Source organism: Balaenoptera borealis (genome assembly GCF_965194805.1).
Source record: "Balaenoptera borealis genome assembly, chromosome: 1".
Taxonomy (NCBI): domain Eukaryota; kingdom Metazoa; phylum Chordata; class Mammalia; order Artiodactyla; family Balaenopteridae; genus Balaenoptera; species Balaenoptera borealis.
The window spans coordinates 173,771,066-173,787,333 of record NC_138860.1 but is presented as its reverse complement, the minus strand read 5'-3'; the positions used below and the strand labels follow the sequence as shown (position 1 = coordinate 173,787,333).

The following is a 16,268-nucleotide window of genomic DNA, read 5'->3' as shown; positions in this document are numbered from 1 at the left end:
GCCAAAAAGAAATGTACTGGCTTACCCAATGTCAAGACCACGTGTAGGTTTGCTTCACACATGATGAGATATGGAGGCTCCACTCATCCAGATTGGTTTTCACTGTCTGTTCTCTGCTGACTCTGTCCTCGGGCAGGCTGTCCTCTCAGGGCTCTGTCTTCCCAGGTTCTTGCACAGCAGAGAACAGAGGGAAGCTTTGTCTCAGTCGTCGCAGCAAAAGTCTCATCGGCTGTAATCAAGTTACATGTCCAGCTCTAAATGACATACTGTAGCCAGAGAAATGTGATAGGCTTTTTGACCCACACTTAGGTCAAGTGCCCCACTGAGTCATGTTACCCCACTCTGGGAGCACAGGGACTGAGAGTGGGAGAAAAGTGGCCAAGATCAGGGCAAGAGTGCCAGGAGAAAGATGAGTAATTGATGAAAGGTCAAAACTGCAGACGTTCCCAGTCCTAGGAACGATGGGGAACCTGACAACGGCCCTGGAGAAGGTGGCGCTTATAATCCAGTGGTGATATTAAGGTGTTGGTTATAATGCTATGGTGGTGTGACAGACGGTGGTTATAATGCCCACCTCTTGGTGTGTCTGCCCAGTCCTCAACCTCCACTTTCTCTGGGAATTGCCCTCTTCACATATAAAAGAGTAGGTCCTCACCATCGGGTATGTTCAGTGTGACACAACACCTCCGTGGCCATAGCTCAGTGCTACATTTACAAGTGACCAGAGAGGCTCCCACCCATAAAGGGCCCTTGATATAAAAAGTACCCCAAAAGTCATTTATTAAGGACCACATGGGCATCTGCCGCTCAGGACACAGTGCTCAGTGCTGCACGGTGTAAACTCAAACCCTCAACATCCGCTCAGCCCTAACACCATTCGGCCCCAGGGAAACAGACGCTTCTCCACACCTCTTGCCTCATCCTCCAAACAAAGGACGATTGCATCGCTCTGCCGGAAGGTTTGCACTGCTGCTGAAATTGCAGACAGCCACTTTTTGGAGTGTGGGGGAGACTGGGGAAAGCCCTTAGGTAAGAGAAAATGCAGATTAATTAACTGGTCAAATCTTTCCTCTCAGAGAGCATTAATGTGTAGATGCGTTCGTAAGGGAGTATTGTTTCCCAGAAAGTGCTAGCATCCATTTTCTTGCTTCACTTTGTGTTCCAGTGGGTAGCATGGTATTTGCAATAGTAGCGTATGATGGCTGAGGAACATTCTGCAGCATTAAACAATGCATTTTACACTTAAATTTGTAAATGAAGGCGGAGCATAATATGGAAGAGTATTCTTGCCAATTCTTTACTGTTATGAATCTAGATATTGCTTAATGAGATGGTAAAAGTCGTGATATAAGATATAGGGATTTATATGATGCCATTAAAATACATTGTAATATGTTCTGTGCTGATGATAATTTATCATATACACACCATTTAAATATTTGAACATGTTATGTAACACTCATAATTCAACTCTAAATTTAAGTATTAAGTATTGAAAATTTATTTTCAATTCTAACTGCTACTACCTCAGCAGAACAAAGTTTCCTCAAATTGAAATTTTAAAAAACTGAAAAAAAAAAGAAAAGACTAAGGAAAGGTGGTCTACTTAGACATTACTATCAGCAGAATACAAATTATGTGAAAATTTAATTATAGCAACACAATTGGTAATTTTGCTGAAATCAAAGCAAGAAAAATAGGTTTTATGGAATGAAGATATAATAATTTATTAATTATTCACATCTTTGTGTTTTCACTCATCTAACATTGCTGACCCTCATCTCACAAAACACCCATGTATGCTCAATGATAATTAAATTCAATCATCTTTGGTACTTTGATGACTTTCTCTGTATAAAAAAATCAAAACGTATTTTTCAGTGTGTCATTATGAAGGCGTATTTGTCAAGGTAGGAGGATAGATTTCTTGCCATTGCTTTCTATGAGAAGCCCCTGATTCCCTCCCACGTGTTCCTCTGCTTTCCTTAGTGTAGGCTGGATGCTTTTTGTTCCTTGTGCTCTAAGGCCCCTTGGTGAAGACAGTGGTGGAAGGTGGAATGCTGGAGATGTTGTTGATAAAGACGGGATAATGCAAGTGTAGGTGATAAGGCCTGGAGCACAATGCACTTGGGGCTGACCTTCCAATCCTTGCTTGGGTCCAGAAGACTTGAAGTCCTGCCCAGCCAACAGAAAAGCAAGGCAGGAGGGCCAGCGGGCAGGGAGAGCAGACTTGCTTGAGCCCCGCCTGAGGGGTAGAATCGAGGCAGGCAGTGCTGTTCAGTGGGTAAGAGCCGGCTCTGGAGTCCCAGCTCTACCATCTGCAAGCTGTGTGACCCTAGGTGAGTTACTTTGCCTCTCTCTGCCTCTGTTTACTCACCACTTCACACGGGGTTTTGTGAGGAGTAAGAGAGGAACTGAGAGTCAAGCACTTAGCAGAGCGCCTAGCACAGAGTAAACGCTCAGTAAATGCAGTTGGTTTTCTTCTAACTCCAGGTTGTAAGCTCCTGAGAGCAGAAATCCTATCTGTTTTATTTCCGTTGTTCGTTAGCATCTTGTAGGTGTTCCGGGGGGGAAAATGTTGACCGACACCCTCCTCCCCTCTTCGGCCGCCCCCGCGGCGAGTACCGGGCAGCAGGCGGCGCCGGCTCTGTCCAGAAGCCACACCCCTCGGAGGGAGAGGGCGCGGGAGGCAGGCTATTGTTGTGGCCGAGATTCCTTCCGAAACGGAAAGCCCGGAATTAGGGGATAGCGGCTCTAATCTCTCCGGGGCTCACCCACGGCTGGCGGAGGGGGGCTCCTCCTGTGGTGCCGGGGCGTTACAGACCCCAGCCTGAGCGCCTCCCTCTCTCTGAACTCTCCTCCTCTCACTGAACCCCCGTCCCCTGCCCTGAGGCCCCACCTCTCCTCTAAGCCCCCTTCTCTCACCGAGCCTGCCTTGGCTCGGTGTCCCCATCGCCTCCCTGCACCCATCGCCTCACAGAAACCCCTCTCTTCCCTGCACCTCATCTTCTCTCTAAGCCCTCTTGAGCACCAGCCCCCCTTCTCTCTCAGCAGCCGCCTTCCCTAGCCTCTTGCCCTCACTGAGACCCTGGCTCCTGCCGTCCCCTTAGCCTGTTGCTCTCACCGTCCCTCCCTCAACGCCCCCCTGACCCTGCCCTCTACAGCCTCCCCTCCCTCCCATCCCACCCCCATCAGAAATCCCCTCCAGACCCAGATCTGATACCCCCTCCTCTTTGAAAGTTTCCCACCCCAGCCCGGGCAGAACAGATGCCCCCCATGTGCCCTGCTTTGTTCAGCTTTGTAACAGCAGCGCTGCTCACACTTGAGCTGTGATCAGTCCTTCACACTTCTGTTCCCCCCACCCCTGCAGCAGGGTGAGCTCCCTGAGAGCAAAAGCCAGGTCTGACCCATCTGCTGCACAGGGCAGTGTTCAAAACGGCTTGTTGATGTGGCTGAGAGTGAGACTGTGGGATTAGAAAAAAAGACTTCGGCCATCGGTGTCGGGAAGGTGCTGGAGGGCGAGACCTGAGAAGCCAAGACTCCTGAAATTTACAAGCACCTGAGGCACCGGTGCCTTCTCAGGCACCACTTCTTTGTGCCACACAAAAGCTGGTCTTACTCCCATTTTACACAGAAGGAAACTCAGAGAGGTTAAGTTCTTGCCTGAGGCCACAGATCCAGTGACTGACGGACCAGGATTAGAATCAGAGGCACCGAGGTGTGGTTGGCTGTGGTGAGGGGGCAGTAGCTGGCTGGTGAGGGAAGTGACACATTTCTCCTCTGTGACAATGTGGATCTGGGGCCTGAGGCTGGAACTGAAAGGTCTCCTGACCTGTCCTCATCATTCCCGACACTGACCAGAGATGTGTCCCCATCCTCCCACCACCCTCTCCTGGAAGGAGCCAGTTCTGACTCAGCCATTCCCATCTACCCTCATCCTCAAGGAGATCCGGGAATGAGCTTGGAAATAGGAAGGAAACATCCCTCAGATTTGGCCTCCCCCCTCAACAAAGGTCCTGGCTCTAGGGCCAGAAGGAGTCACTTAAAGGCTCTCCCTGGGAACCCATGACCAGAAAGACAGATGATCCGGTTGAAGTCAAGTGTGACCAAGAGACAGGCAGGGCAGGCAGCTGGATCTCCCATGATCTCCCCCACCTCCCACCTCTTTCAGGGCAGTCAGGGCTCTCTCAGCTGAAAGCCAATCCAGTCAAACCTCGCCCCCATGACTCTGCTCTCCAAGATGGTAGTATGTGTCTATTGACATCCTGGAATAGGGTACCGTCACCCCTCAGACTGGGAGCTCCTGAAAGCGGGGCTCTTTGACCAATCCCCACCCCAGACTCCTGAGGGCAGGGCTGTGTCTGGCCCTTCTGACTGGGGACTCCCAGGGCTGGGGCTGTGTCTCCCTACTCTGAGCCCTCCTGAGGGGAGGTGGGCTCACCTTTAGTCACCCTCATCAGACTGGGGGCTACCCCAGGGCAGCACCCGCATTGTACTCTGAATCCCCCTCTTTCTGTAGCCCAGTATCTGTCCGGAGCTGAGAAGGAGGCCCCTGCCTGCCCTGCCACCCAACCCGGATGCTCCTTTAAGACCAAAGGGATGGGGGTTGTATAAGAGTCAGACACAACAGCCCCATCCTCCCCCTCCTTCACAGGCCAGGTTTCCTGCCATTGACAGCATCCCAGCTGGGCCCTGCCCGGCCTCATGCTTAACCCCTTCGTGACCAGATCTCAGGGCTACTGGCCTGCACCCGCAACCTCCATCTATAAAATTAGGAAAATAATTGGGTTGTTTTGAAGATTAAATGTGTTAATCATTGTGTGACGTACTCAGAACAGTGCCCTAGGATATATTAGTCTCTCAATAAAAATTAGCTGTTCTTCCTAATTGTGTGAGCTTGGGTGAGTCATTTCACGTATCCGAGCCTCAGTCTCTTTAGCAGTCAAATGGAGAAAGCAACAAACCTACTTCCAAAACATAGTCCTGGGGATGAATTGTGATAATGTATATGAGAGCATTTTGTAGAGTGCTGTAACAACACAATATGGAACTATCTATCATGAACAAAAAAAAATACTCCCTCTAACTAGGTAATAAAAATGTCTTACCAGGAGATGGGCCTTCTGGTTTTCAGACTTATTACCTTACTTGACAGGCAGAGGGTGCAGTGGAAAGAGTGGATTTGGGGTTGGAATTAAGTACCCCCCTTTAATCCTGTTTCCTTACCCATAAAGTGGGGTGGTCACTCCTGCTGGGTCCTCTGTTTAGGGTCCTTGGGAGGAACAAAGGAGATCAGAGAGCACAGGTGTGAATGTGCTTTGCAAACATTAAAAAGTGCTAGAAGGAAGGGAAAGGGATTTGTGAAAAGTGGCCATGGGGTGGTGGTGCAGGAACCCCTTGACAAGGACATTGGTCTTTGAGCTCTGGGTACTGCAGAGTTTACCCACTGGGAAGAGAAGAGGGGCTCTCTTGGAACCAGCATTGTGGAGCCAGGGCTCCCCCTTGAGACATGAGGTGTCAAATAAGAAACTCTCCTAGCTCTAGAATTTCCCAATGGGGGCAGAGAAGGAAGGAGGTCCTTTACCCAGGCTTGGCCCCAGAATCATCCCTTCATCACCCTCTTCCCAGACAATCCCATTTGCCATCAGAGGACCTTGAGCAGAGGCAGCTCCAGTGGGCTCCCTTGTGACCTTCATGCCAAGACTTGCTGGGAGGGGCTCACCCGGCACATCTGCAGCACCACTGCCCCCGCCTTTAGGTTGCAGATTCCTGGCCTCACCCCTCGGGAGAGCAAGCTTGACACCATCCACACACCTGGACCAAGACAGGTCTAAACCTGCTACAGAGGGAAAAAGCTGGTTAACTAGAACCCTGCGCCTTCTCATCTGAATGAGGAGGATCTGCCAAGGCCCAGCAGAGGGGGCTGACCCCATGTGAATCGCATGTCCCCACCCCAGGCCTCTGGAGGAAGCTTGGGAATCAGGAGACCTTGTTTGGGGTGCTGGCTGTGCCCCAAGCTCACTGTGCCTCTGTGCAAATCACTTAACCTGTCAGGGACCGTATGACCATCTGTAAAGTAAAGGAGCTGGATGTGGTCCAAAGGTCCTCTCCAGCACTGAGACTGTGACCAGGAAGGGGTTAACAGAGGCCAGGCTCCAGGTCAGGAAGGCAAGGGTTAACCTGGGGGGGTGGAGGCTCTCTTGGCTTTTCCTGTGGAGAGTGAGGTTTGGCTGCCACCAAAGTTACTTCCAGTCCCTGCTGTCCCTCCTGCCTTCAGTCTGGACCTGCCTGGGGACCCTGGCATTCAGCCTCACCATGCAGAGGTGAGTGCATCCTGAGTCCAGGGCTGGGGTGGGAGGGCACCCAGGGACCCAAGGGCAAGGAGGCTGGCACCAAGCCAGTGAGCACAGTCCCCCAGCCTGCGTCTGCATCCAAAGCCAAATGCTTGGGCAAAGTTCGGACCACTAAGCCCAGTACTGGGAGAGGGTGGGCAAAGGGATGGCGGGCACAAGGATGTCTGCCAGGCTTCTAGGGTGGAATGTCTGTGGTTGGGCACCAAGGCAGCCCAGAAGGCAGGGAAGAGGCAGTGGACAGCAAACTATTTTGGTCCCTGTGTTTAGGAACTTTTTATAGCCGCCTGCTCAGGGCTCGGAAGAGAAGGAGGGGACGGGAGGGTACCCTTGAGGTCAGACAAGCACAGTGCCCTCCTGGGACCTTGGAATCTGACCTATTGCCAAGTTTAGTCCTTGGGAGGCAGGAAGGAGGGCACTGCCAGGCTTTCCTTGCTGTCTGGTTTCCCAGTCACCAACTACCTATGGACTGACTTGCTAGACCCTAGATGGGTGTATGTAAGTGTGTGTGTGTGTGTGTGTGTGTGTGTGTGTGTGTGTGTGTGTGTGTGTGTGTGTGTGTGTGTGTATACACACAGGCTGCCCTGGGGTGGGTAGGGTTGGCAGAGTCTCTGCCCCCAAGGCCCCTTACCAGGGCTCCCCTCCCCCCATCCCTGGCAAGTTCTGTTCCTTTGTTGCCTGCAGACCCGAGGTCTCCTCAGCCCCCAGAACTGATGTGTCCCTCTCAGCTGAATGGAGGATGGGGGGAGCAGGGAAACAGGGATGGGGTAGAGTGTACTGAGCCGTGTGGGTGGCCCATTCTGTTACTGCCAGGGGAACTGTCAGCTCTTGATTTACAACCCCTCCGGGCCCCCCTTCCCCAGCAGAAGGGAGCTAGATGAGAAGGGTCACGGGGTTTTAGGATGAGGGACCCTGAGGGCAGATTTCTGGGAGTGCAGGTTATTGGGAAGAATTAGTGGAAGGAAATTTTTAGTGAGATAAGGGGCCAATCTCTAGCAGAAAGTGCTTGGTTTTATAGCAGCAGGAATAGAAGCAAAACATAGAGGAAAGTTTTGATAGGCAAGTGAGATACTCATTTTGAACTAGTTCTGGACTGCAAAGCAAGAGATCTGGGTTCCAGTCCTGTGTCCAAATTCTCAGTAAGACCTGAACAAGCCTCCTCCTCTCTGGGCCAGTTTTCTCTTCTATGAAATGGAAATGCAGAGGTAAACAAGGTGATGCATACAGCTGGGCATTGTGGAATTCCCTTCGCAGGGGCACAGAGCAGGTGGCAGGTAGCTGGCTGAAGTGACCTGGTGACCATCTCCCTCTCTTTCCCTGATGACCCTGCCGGGCCTGGGCAGGGCAGTTGACTGCAATTACTGGAGGCTCCTACCCTGTGGTTATATCCCTGACCTCTGTGTTTGGGGGCGGGATGGGTGGGTCCTGCTGGAGCCAGCATGTGGCTGGGAAGGCTCCTTGTCTTGGACTCAAAGTTGCTAGGTTGGGAAGAGGTATTTTTTCCGGTTGAGGCTACTTTCGGGAATTGGGCAGGGACCAGCCCCATTTCCTTTTCCAAGTGTCCTGCTTGCTGATGCCTGCTTGGCATGGCCCTGTGGCCAGAATGGGGCACCCTCAAAGGGGCATAGGTTTCTGGGTGGCCAGGGAGCCCCTGCCCATTGTCTTTGAGGGATGGGGGTGGGAGGGATACCTGAGCCTCTGCCCCCTGGGCATGGCACCTGGCTGACTTGGATGGGGGAGGGGGTGGCTGGCTGAGCCTATTCCCCGGAATGCCTGCAGGAGAGGGGCAGGGACATTTCCTACTCTCCCCCTGACCATTCCTCTTTCTCCACAGGTCCCAGGAGGCCCCAGCCAATTGCTCTCAGCTCCTCAACTATCTGCCTACCTCCAGTGGCTTATGGGGCACTGTCCTGCCCAGTTCTGCTAAGATGCTCCTGGCCTCTCCCTCCACCCCATCCAGGGGACGGACCCCCAGCGCTGTGGAGAGGCTGGAGGCCGACAAAGCCAAGTACGTCAAGACGCACCAGGTGATAGCGCGACGCCAGGAGCCAGCTCTGCGTGGGGGTCCCGGGCCGCTCACCCCGCACCCCTGCAACGAACTGGGGCCCCCTCCATCGCCCAGGACGCCCAGACCCGCCCGCCGGGGCAGTGGCAGGCGGCTGCCAAGGCCTGATTCCCTCATCTTCTACCGCCAGAAGCGGGACTGCAAGGCTTCAGTGAACAAAGAGAACGCCAAGGGCCAGGGGCTGGTGCGTCGCCTCTTCCTGGGCGCCCCCCGAGACGTCGCTTCAAGCAGCCCAGGCTCAACGGAGCGACCCCCGGCTCCTGGGGGTTGGGCCGCGCCCCAAGATGCCCCAGAAGCAGCGGGAAAGCGGGCATTGTGCCCCACGTGCTCGCTGCCCCTGTCGGAGAAGGAGCGCTTCTTCAACTACTGCGGTCTGGAGCGCGCGCTGGTAGAGGTGCTGGGCGCCGAGCGCTTCTCTCCACAGAGCTGGGGTGCCGACGCCAGCCCCCAGCCCGGAACGTCGCCGCCGCCCGGCTCTGGGGACGCCAGCGACTGGACGTCCAGCGACGGCGGCACAGAACGCCGGGACCGTGCGGAGGGCGGTGGCTCGGAAGCGGAGGGCTCGGCGCGGGACGGGCGCCCCCAGGTGTCGGTGGTGGAGCGCAACGCGCGCGTCATCCAGTGGCTGTACGGCTGCCAGCGCGCCCGCGGCCCGCCGCGCGAGTCCGAGGTGTGACCGCCGCCGCTCGTGAGCAGGCTCTGGTGGAGTCCGGGGTCCGGGGAAGGGCAAGGGGTGAGCGCGGGGCTGGACCCAGGCACGGGCGGGGACACCCTGCCTCTAACGCGCCGGGTGCTTTTGGGCAAACCCTTCCCTTTGGATCTCGGTTTCCCCTCGTGAACCTCGGGAGGATGGGACAAAAAGATCCCGAAGGCCCTTCCCGGCGCAGGCGGCGGACGGGGAGGGGGCGACCTCGTGGCCCCTGTGGAGGCCGGGAGGCTAGTGAAGACTGGGCGAGTGAAGACTGGGGTGGGAGATCAGAGAACCTGCTGAATAAAGTCAAAAAGTTATTTAAAGGAGTCGAGAGGCTGGATTACAGAGCAGACGCGCGAGGGTTTTGGAGTGTGGGTTTCAGGCTGACTGTGCCTCTCGGGACCGCAGACACACCCCTCGGTGATCGAAGTATATTTGAAATGGTCACAAAGCGCTTGGCAAAGTTCCCGGCATGTAGAAGGTGCTCAATAAACGAAGCCGCTATGACCACTACCGAATTAGCACTAACACTATTATGATCGTCTCCGCCACCGACCCCCCAGGAGGGTCCAAATTAGAGCTGGGAGCCGGGAATCGCGCGTTTGGGGAGTTTTGGGGAGGGGTGTGCTCCAGAAATCTGGGGTTCACCAGCCCCTGAAGGCTCCCATTCCTGGAGCTTTGCTACCCGTTTTGGTTACTAGATATGAAGGGCTGAGATGTGGAGGATCCAGAATCGAGGACAATAAAGGACTCTTCAAACCAGGACTTTGCCAACCCGCAGCCTCACATCTTGTCACTGTCTTCCTTTCCCTCAAAGACAAACAAGGTCACCTGTTTTCCTCACACGTTCACACCTGTAAGCCTTTGTTCACGGCCTCCTTCCTTTGCCTGGGTTACCTTCCCCTTTCTCTCCACTCATCCTTCTAAGATTACATATATGCATTCTCTCTCAGGAACTCCTGAATTTCCCAGCCGGGCTCATCTCCTCTGAGCTCCCAACTACAGCCTTATTTTTGTGCTTCAACTTATCACCTTGTGTGGGACCCGCTGGTAGTCTGGGTTCTCTTGTTAGTCACTGACCTTCCCCTAGTACAGGGACAGCCCACGTAGCAAGGCCACAAGGAACGTTTGCCGAACTAAAAGGGGCTGGACAGGGCGGCGGGACTTGTCCTTTAGGGTTCCCCAGATTCCTGGAAAGTTGTACCCTAAATCGAACACAATCTATCCTGATACCTGGGAGGTCTCTGGTCATTTTCTCCTTGTACGTTTGTGGGGGGAGAAGGCGAGGACCACTCCAGCTGGACCCCGCCCTGAGGTCGCCCACCCAAAAGCAGCCTTCCCCGCCGTACAGACAAAAGCACGCGGTCACACGGGGTGTCGGGCCAGGGTATTTTTTATCGCGGGAGGGGAGGAGCGGTCGCCCAGTTAGGCCGGCAGACTAGTCGCCCTTGGGCGCAGCTTTCACCCTCATCTCGGCCAGTTTGTGGGTGAGGAAGCCCCACTTGAAACCGGCTGCGGGATCGGCTTCCCGCGGCTCGGGGCGCTCGGTGGCCTCGTCCCCGGCTTCAGGGTCCTGATCCGGGGTGGGTTCCGCGCCGCGCAGCATGGACGCTGCCGCCGCCTGCTGCTGCTGCTGCCACCTGCTGGCGAACGCGTCCCAGAACCCGGCCCCGCGCGTCTCCGCCGCCGCTGCCGCCGCCGCCTGAGCGGAGGGCTGCGCCGCCAGCGGGCTGCAGGAGAGAGGCGGGGTCAGGGGCTGGCCGAGAGGCCCCGGAGAGGACAAAGGACAGGAGGCGGGGTCAAGGGACCAGTAGTGGGGCCAGTGGGGCCCGGGTGAGGTCAGGGGCTGGAGGGGCCCGGGAGACTGGGGGCAGGGCCTGGAGGCAAGGGGAGGGCTCAGAGGCACTGGGAAAGGGGCCTGGGGTGGGACAGGGTCAGGGGATTAGGTGAGGGGTCTGGGAAGAGGGGACCGGGATCAGGATCCCTGGGGAGAGAGCTGGGGTCAGGGGTTTAGGGTAGAGGAGAGGGGCGAGGCCAGAGGAGGGGAGCCAGAGGCGCGGGGTCTGGGAAGGTGGAGGAGGACGAGCCCTGAGAGAGGGACGGGCGGAAGGATTCGAAGAGACTGTGGGACCCGAATGGGAACGTTAGATCCGGGGAGGGGGCGGGGTCAGATTCTGGGGGCGGTCGTTCAGGAACACGAGGGCAGAGCCCTGGGGAAAGAGACGGGGCGGGGACAGGGGTCTGGCTCTGGGATGGAGGAAAAGAGGGTCCAGAAAAATGAGCGACGCTGGGGAGAAGGATGGGTGGAGCGACCCCGAGGGAAGGAGAAAGGCCTAGATCAAAGGCTTAGGGGAGAGGGGGACTATGGAGGTAGCAAGTAGTTGTGGGGGGAAGGGCAATCAAGGAGCGGTGATGAGGCTTGAGGTAGGGAGAGGGGATGCGGGAGGGAGAAAAGGAACCCTGGGGCAGGAGAGATGGGTGGGTCAGGGGACCCTGGGGAAGAAAGGAATAGGGGAATGCCAAAAGGGAAATGTGACTGGGCTGGAGGAAAGGGCAGAGATGGAGTGTGTGCCAGAATAGAGCTAGGAGGAAGACAAGGCCCTGGGTCTGACCCTCTACGCCCCCAGCATCAAAGACCTGCTAAGACAGTGGTTCCTAAACTATTGTCCTCAAGTCTTCAGGGAGCTCGCTGAAAATATAGATACCAGGCCTCAGCCAACAGCTGAATCAAAATCTTTGACGGAGGGTCTGGGAATTTGTGTTTGTCTCAAGTTCCCTGGGAGGATGAGGGTTTAGACCAATACTTGGGAACCACTGATCTGAACCACTCTCTGTTCCAAACACCTAAAACTTCTCTCCTGGGTTCCCTTATTCTAGGGAGATGACCCCTCCCACATGGATGGGGAGAGAGAGCCCATAATACCTTTTAGCATCTCAATCCCAACAGCTGGTAAATTCCTCCTGAGATCTAACCTAATCTCCCAGATATGCTGATTGGGCCTCTTTCCTGCTGAAAGAAACAGAAGCAGCCAGGGGCTGGCCCTCCCCAGTCCTCTGTAGTCAGAAAGACAAACAAACCAGAAGGAAAGGACATAGAAGAAGGGGATCCCCAGGCCCATCCCAGACCCCCTCAACACACACACACACACGTACTGGTCAGCACAGGGCTCTGGTGGCAGCAGCTTGTCCTCGTCTTCTTTGTTAAACAGAGACGACATTGTCAGCCAGCCTTTCGCCCCAACCCCCTGAACCTGGGAGAGAGGGGCTGGGAGTCAAGGAGGGCCCCCAGCACCACCTCCCAGGACTCCACAGCGGCTTCTGCCAGGCTCCCCAGGGTTGGGGTGGAAGACGGGAGAACTCACCCGGCGGGCCAGCTGTGACATGGGATTGAAGGCCTCTTCAGCTGGTTCTGCCGCCTCAGATTCCACTAACGCTGGGTTCTCCTTCTGGGACACAAGACCCCTACCCAGCATGAGAGAGGTCCCAGAGGAATACGACCTCCCTCCCCCACTGCTAGCCTGGTACACATAGACTTGGCACTCCAAACCCCAAGGAACAAGACGCACACCTAGGCCCCTGACACCCTCCAAAAATACACGCAGCTGTACCTCTACGCAAAGCTACCTGTCACACACATTTGCTGTACAGTCAATCCCTGCAGACACCTTTGAGCTCACATACCTGCCCACCCACAGACACATGCATACACACTGCAAAACATGTGGACAAGGGCTTGCACGCCAATGTAGACACACACCTGTACAGGAGCGTGTCTCCACATGGCTACAGCTCTTCACCTGTATGTACACAGATATATGTGCTGTGAGGCACCTACACAAGGACACTTACACAATTATACCATTCACACCTGTGCACTTCCACAACTGAAGACAGCTGCATGGAGGCCCACTCACAGCACACAAAACCTCTCCACCCATCCACAGACACCAAGACACAGATGTTCACACACACCCAAACACACACGCCATACAAACACAGTACCTGCGAATGCCTGCATGCCTCTGTAGACTTCTGCCCCCAAAAAACACACCTGAAAATACCTGTAACCAGTTCACACCTGCACACACACCTTAACTGGGGATTCCACATGGACACCAATCCCAATACTGACCCACAGATACTTCTACACAGGGCCAGCCCTAGACACCAACCTGTGTAGACATACACGTGTTCACACTGACATACACACACCCCAGCACTAGTTCCTGCCTCTGCCATATCTATTTGTGCAATTGCCATTTATCACAGCCTCCAGAGATAAGACTGTTTTGGAACCTTTTCAATTTTTATTTTTAAATGTCAGAACAAACATGGTCCAAGTATGGCTCTGTTCTGATGCTGCTACAGTAACCCTCAGTGTACAAGTGCCACTTCCCCTACTTCCCGGGGGCTTGCTTCCTCTCAAGGCGAGTCATCCTGCTTTTGCTCAGCTCTGCCCATTAGAAAGTTGTGTCAAGCTGAGTGTATCTGTGTAGGTACTACACATGGGTCCTAAAAGGATCCCTTCCGTGTGGCAGCCCTTGAGATCTTTGGAGACCGTGACCACTCCTCCAGTGCCCCCCAAGTCTTCTTTTCTTCCTTCGTTTTCTGGAACGTCCTGACTTTCTGACACTGCACCGTGCCGTTGGTCATCCATGAATTGCCAGTTGCTTCTGCACAAATCTCTTTCTCTCTCTCTCATAGCCAGTCCCTTGCCCTTCTTAGTATCTTTCACTCCTGCTGCCCCTCTGCCCATGCCCCATCCAGCAAGCAGGATATTACCCACCTCCTCTGCCAGGTCCTCCTCAGATTCCCCACTCAGGGTCTGTAGCACTTTGGACTTGTAGGTTTTCCAGAAGGCTTGGTTCATGGCTGCAGGGGAAATGGGCCTGGCACCCAGGCACGGGAAGCACCCAGTGTGTCTGGCTCCAGGAACTTGGTGAGGCTGAGAGCCTGTCCCAGGGATCAGGTGACCTCATTAAAGATGCACCAGCCTCCCCAGATGGCACAGTGCCCAGCAGGTGAACCCGATCCAAAGGAGTCTGTGGTGAGAGCCAGCTTCTGCCACTTCAGCCCCTCGTCTTGACCCATATTCGCCAAGAACAATGAAGACTCCCTCCACAGAAGCCTCCTTCCTGGGCCTAAGAGTTCTTGAATTTGATCATTTGAAATGGCTCCAGAAATATCCTCTTTCATTCACGAATTCCATTTACAAAGTCCTTGGGCTCAGGACCCACAGTGGCTCCCCTGTGACTGTAGCCATACCAGCTGTGCCCTCAACAGGGCTCTGCCCTATGTCTGCACTCAGCCTCTGTGAACTGGAGTGGGAAGGTCCCAAGGCTCCCAGTCGGTGCCCTGGGCTTACATTTCCCTGCTTTGTCTGGGCTGGAAACTGATTCCTCTCCCCAGGGATGCACGTGCTGGTCTCCCTGTTTCCTGGCAACAGGTTCCAAAGAACCGGAGCTCCTGAATTATTGCTGAGTTCTTCTGGTCAGCCTGGAAGGCACCAGGCTCTGGTGCATGGGGAAAGGCTCTCTGGCCCTCTCCCCACTCTGAGCACACAACACCTGGGCTGTATCTCTCCCTTTGATGCCAGCCCATGCCTGGGAGTCCAGGGCTCAGAGAAGGGGCTCAAAGATGGGAGGTCCTTCTGTGAGCATCTCCTTTTCTTGTGAGAGGAGCTGACCCCTCTTGAGTCTGACAGTACGCCTAAGCACTGTGATCTCTGGGGAGGAATAACTGGGGAGGAGTGAGAAGTGGCGAGGGCTTTCTCAGGGACTAGAGGTATTTCTGTGGGGGCCGGGATCCCAAACTTATTCACTCTCATTCATTTATTAATTTATTAACATCACAGACATTTTTCAGTTCCTCCCAATGATGCAGCATCCCCCCCCACCAACCCGCAACGCGGAGTCTAAGATCCGGGAACCAGGAAGGGGTGGTAAGGCCAGAGGACGGTGCTGTGGGCCAGGCGAGGCAGGCAGGGCAGCGGACGGGCCGGCATCCCCCAAGGGCACACACCACCCTGCCTCTCCAGCAACGGAAGAGGACGCTTCGTGGGGCCCGGCCCCGAGCTCCGTCACTGACGTCGACGGCCGCCTGGGGGCGCTCGAGGCGCGGCCCGCGCAAGTGACGTCATCAGAGGCGGTCTGGCAGAGCCTGATCATTCCCAGGGCGTCACAAGGCGTCATTGAGCAGTCCGGAAGCGCCCACACGTGTTCTCCCAACTCGGCTCTGGGACCCCTAGTCCTGCTGTCACCCGCCATGGGTCGCTCCCGCCGGACGGGCGCGCACCGAGCGCACTCCCTGGCCCGCCAGATGAAGGCGAAGAGGCGGCAGCCGGACCTGGATGAGATTCACCGCGATTTGCGGCCCCAGGTTGCCGCACGGCCCCGGCCAGACCCAGCCGCGGAACCCGATCCCGACCTGCCAGGGGGCGGCCTGCATCGCTGTCTGGCCTGCGCGTGAGTTCCGGCCGGGCCCAGCCTGAGGAGGAGAAGGGTCCGCGGTACGGGCCGGGGGTGTGAGATCCGGGTCCCGGGACGCGCAGGGTCTCTTCTCCTGGGACCAGTGTGGGTCTGCCGGCCTCCCATCCCTTCAAGCCCGGAGCCTAGCATCAGGGAATGAGCTACGGTCAGGGAAATAGGCGTACCTGAGAGGCATCACCTTCTAACTATCCTCCTTACCCCCCATCCCTACAGGAGGTACTTCATCGATTCTGCCAACCTGAAGACGCACTTCCGATCCAAAGACCACAAGAAAAGGTATGAAGGAGTAAGGAGAGGATTGATGGATGTGTGCCGGGCAGACAGGGCTTGCATCTGGTCAGCTCTCAACTCCTATTCTTTTTCCCAGGCTGAAGCAGCTGAGTGTGGAGCCCTACAGTCAGGAAGAAGCAGAGAGGGCAGCGGGTATGGGTTCCTATGTTCCTCCCCAAAGGCTGGCAGTGCCCACAGAAGTATCCACCGCGGTCCCTGAGATGGACACGTCTACCTGACATGGCCTGAGGATGCAAGGCAGAGGAGCTGCCCATGGACAGTGGTGCAAGGGCCAGGCTGGGAGAGACTTTGCCAGTCTCTTTTGGTTTGGGAAGTAGATGGCCTCTTCCGGGTGCCCTCCCTCCCAATAAAAGAACTGGATAAAGAGGGCTTGCCTCTGACTC

At 55.4% G+C, this 16,268-nt stretch overlaps 3 protein-coding genes and 1 long non-coding RNA gene across 4 annotated transcripts in view; 2 read left to right on the top strand and 2 right to left on the bottom strand.

Moving 5' to 3' along the window:
- LOC309616448 overlaps nt 1-3,019 on the bottom strand; it is a 28,184-nt gene extending 25,165 nt beyond the window's left edge. Inside the window, exon 1 of the long non-coding RNA XR_014237486.1 lies at nt 26-3,019. This is a non-coding gene — a long non-coding RNA (uncharacterized lncRNA). The remainder of the gene's footprint in view (nt 1-25) is intronic.
- A 3,077-nt stretch (nt 3,020-6,096) lies between these two features.
- On the top strand, nt 6,097-9,619 carry FAM110D (family with sequence similarity 110 member D). The gene is made up of 2 exons (XM_082399453.1): nt 6,097-6,323; nt 8,185-9,619. Exons 1-2 carry the CDS (start codon nt 6,316-6,318, stop codon nt 9,089-9,091), a joined length of 915 nt encoding a protein of 304 aa, XP_082255579.1. The 5' UTR covers nt 6,097-6,315; the 3' UTR covers nt 9,092-9,619.
- A 122-nt stretch (nt 9,620-9,741) lies between these two features.
- On the bottom strand, nt 9,742-14,978 carry LOC309632199 (uncharacterized protein C1orf232). Its single transcript, XM_082399441.1, has 4 exons — nt 13,893-14,978; nt 12,469-12,552; nt 12,260-12,357; nt 9,742-10,836 (listed from the first exon to the last, which is right to left on the bottom strand). The coding sequence occupies exons 1-4, from the start codon at nt 13,974-13,976 to the stop codon at nt 10,545-10,547; spliced, it is 558 nt and encodes a 185-aa protein (XP_082255567.1). The 5' UTR covers nt 13,977-14,978; the 3' UTR covers nt 9,742-10,544.
- A 139-nt stretch (nt 14,979-15,117) lies between these two features.
- ZNF593 (zinc finger protein 593) lies at nt 15,118-16,251 on the top strand. Its single transcript, XM_082399424.1, has 3 exons — nt 15,118-15,570; nt 15,808-15,870; nt 15,962-16,251. The coding sequence occupies exons 1-3, from the start codon at nt 15,371-15,373 to the stop codon at nt 16,101-16,103; spliced, it is 405 nt and encodes a 134-aa protein (XP_082255550.1). The 5' UTR covers nt 15,118-15,370; the 3' UTR covers nt 16,104-16,251.
- The last annotated feature ends 17 nt before the right edge of the window (nt 16,252-16,268 follow it).

Bases quoted from the DNA above. Each gene is read 5' to 3' on its own strand.
- LOC309632199 (XM_082399441.1), bottom strand. From the start codon at position 13,976: ATGAACCAAGCCTTCTGGAAAACCTACAAGTCCAAAGTGCTACAGACC. The intron at 12,358-12,468 runs GTGAGTTCTCCC...CCTCTCTCCCAG, and splicing joins TGTCACAGCTGGCCCGCCGG to GTTCAGGGGGTTGGGGCGAA. The intron at 10,837-12,259 runs GTACGTGTGTGT...TCTCTCCTGCAG, and splicing joins CCAGAGCCCTGTGCTGACCA to CCCGCTGGCGGCGCAGCCCT.
- ZNF593 (XM_082399424.1), top strand. From the start codon at position 15,371: ATGGGTCGCTCCCGCCGGACGGGCGCGCACCGAGCGCACTCCCTGGCC. The intron at 15,571-15,807 runs GTGAGTTCCGGC...CCATCCCTACAG, and splicing joins CATCGCTGTCTGGCCTGCGC to GAGGTACTTCATCGATTCTG. The intron at 15,871-15,961 runs GTATGAAGGAGT...TCTTTTTCCCAG, and splicing joins TCCAAAGACCACAAGAAAAG to GCTGAAGCAGCTGAGTGTGG.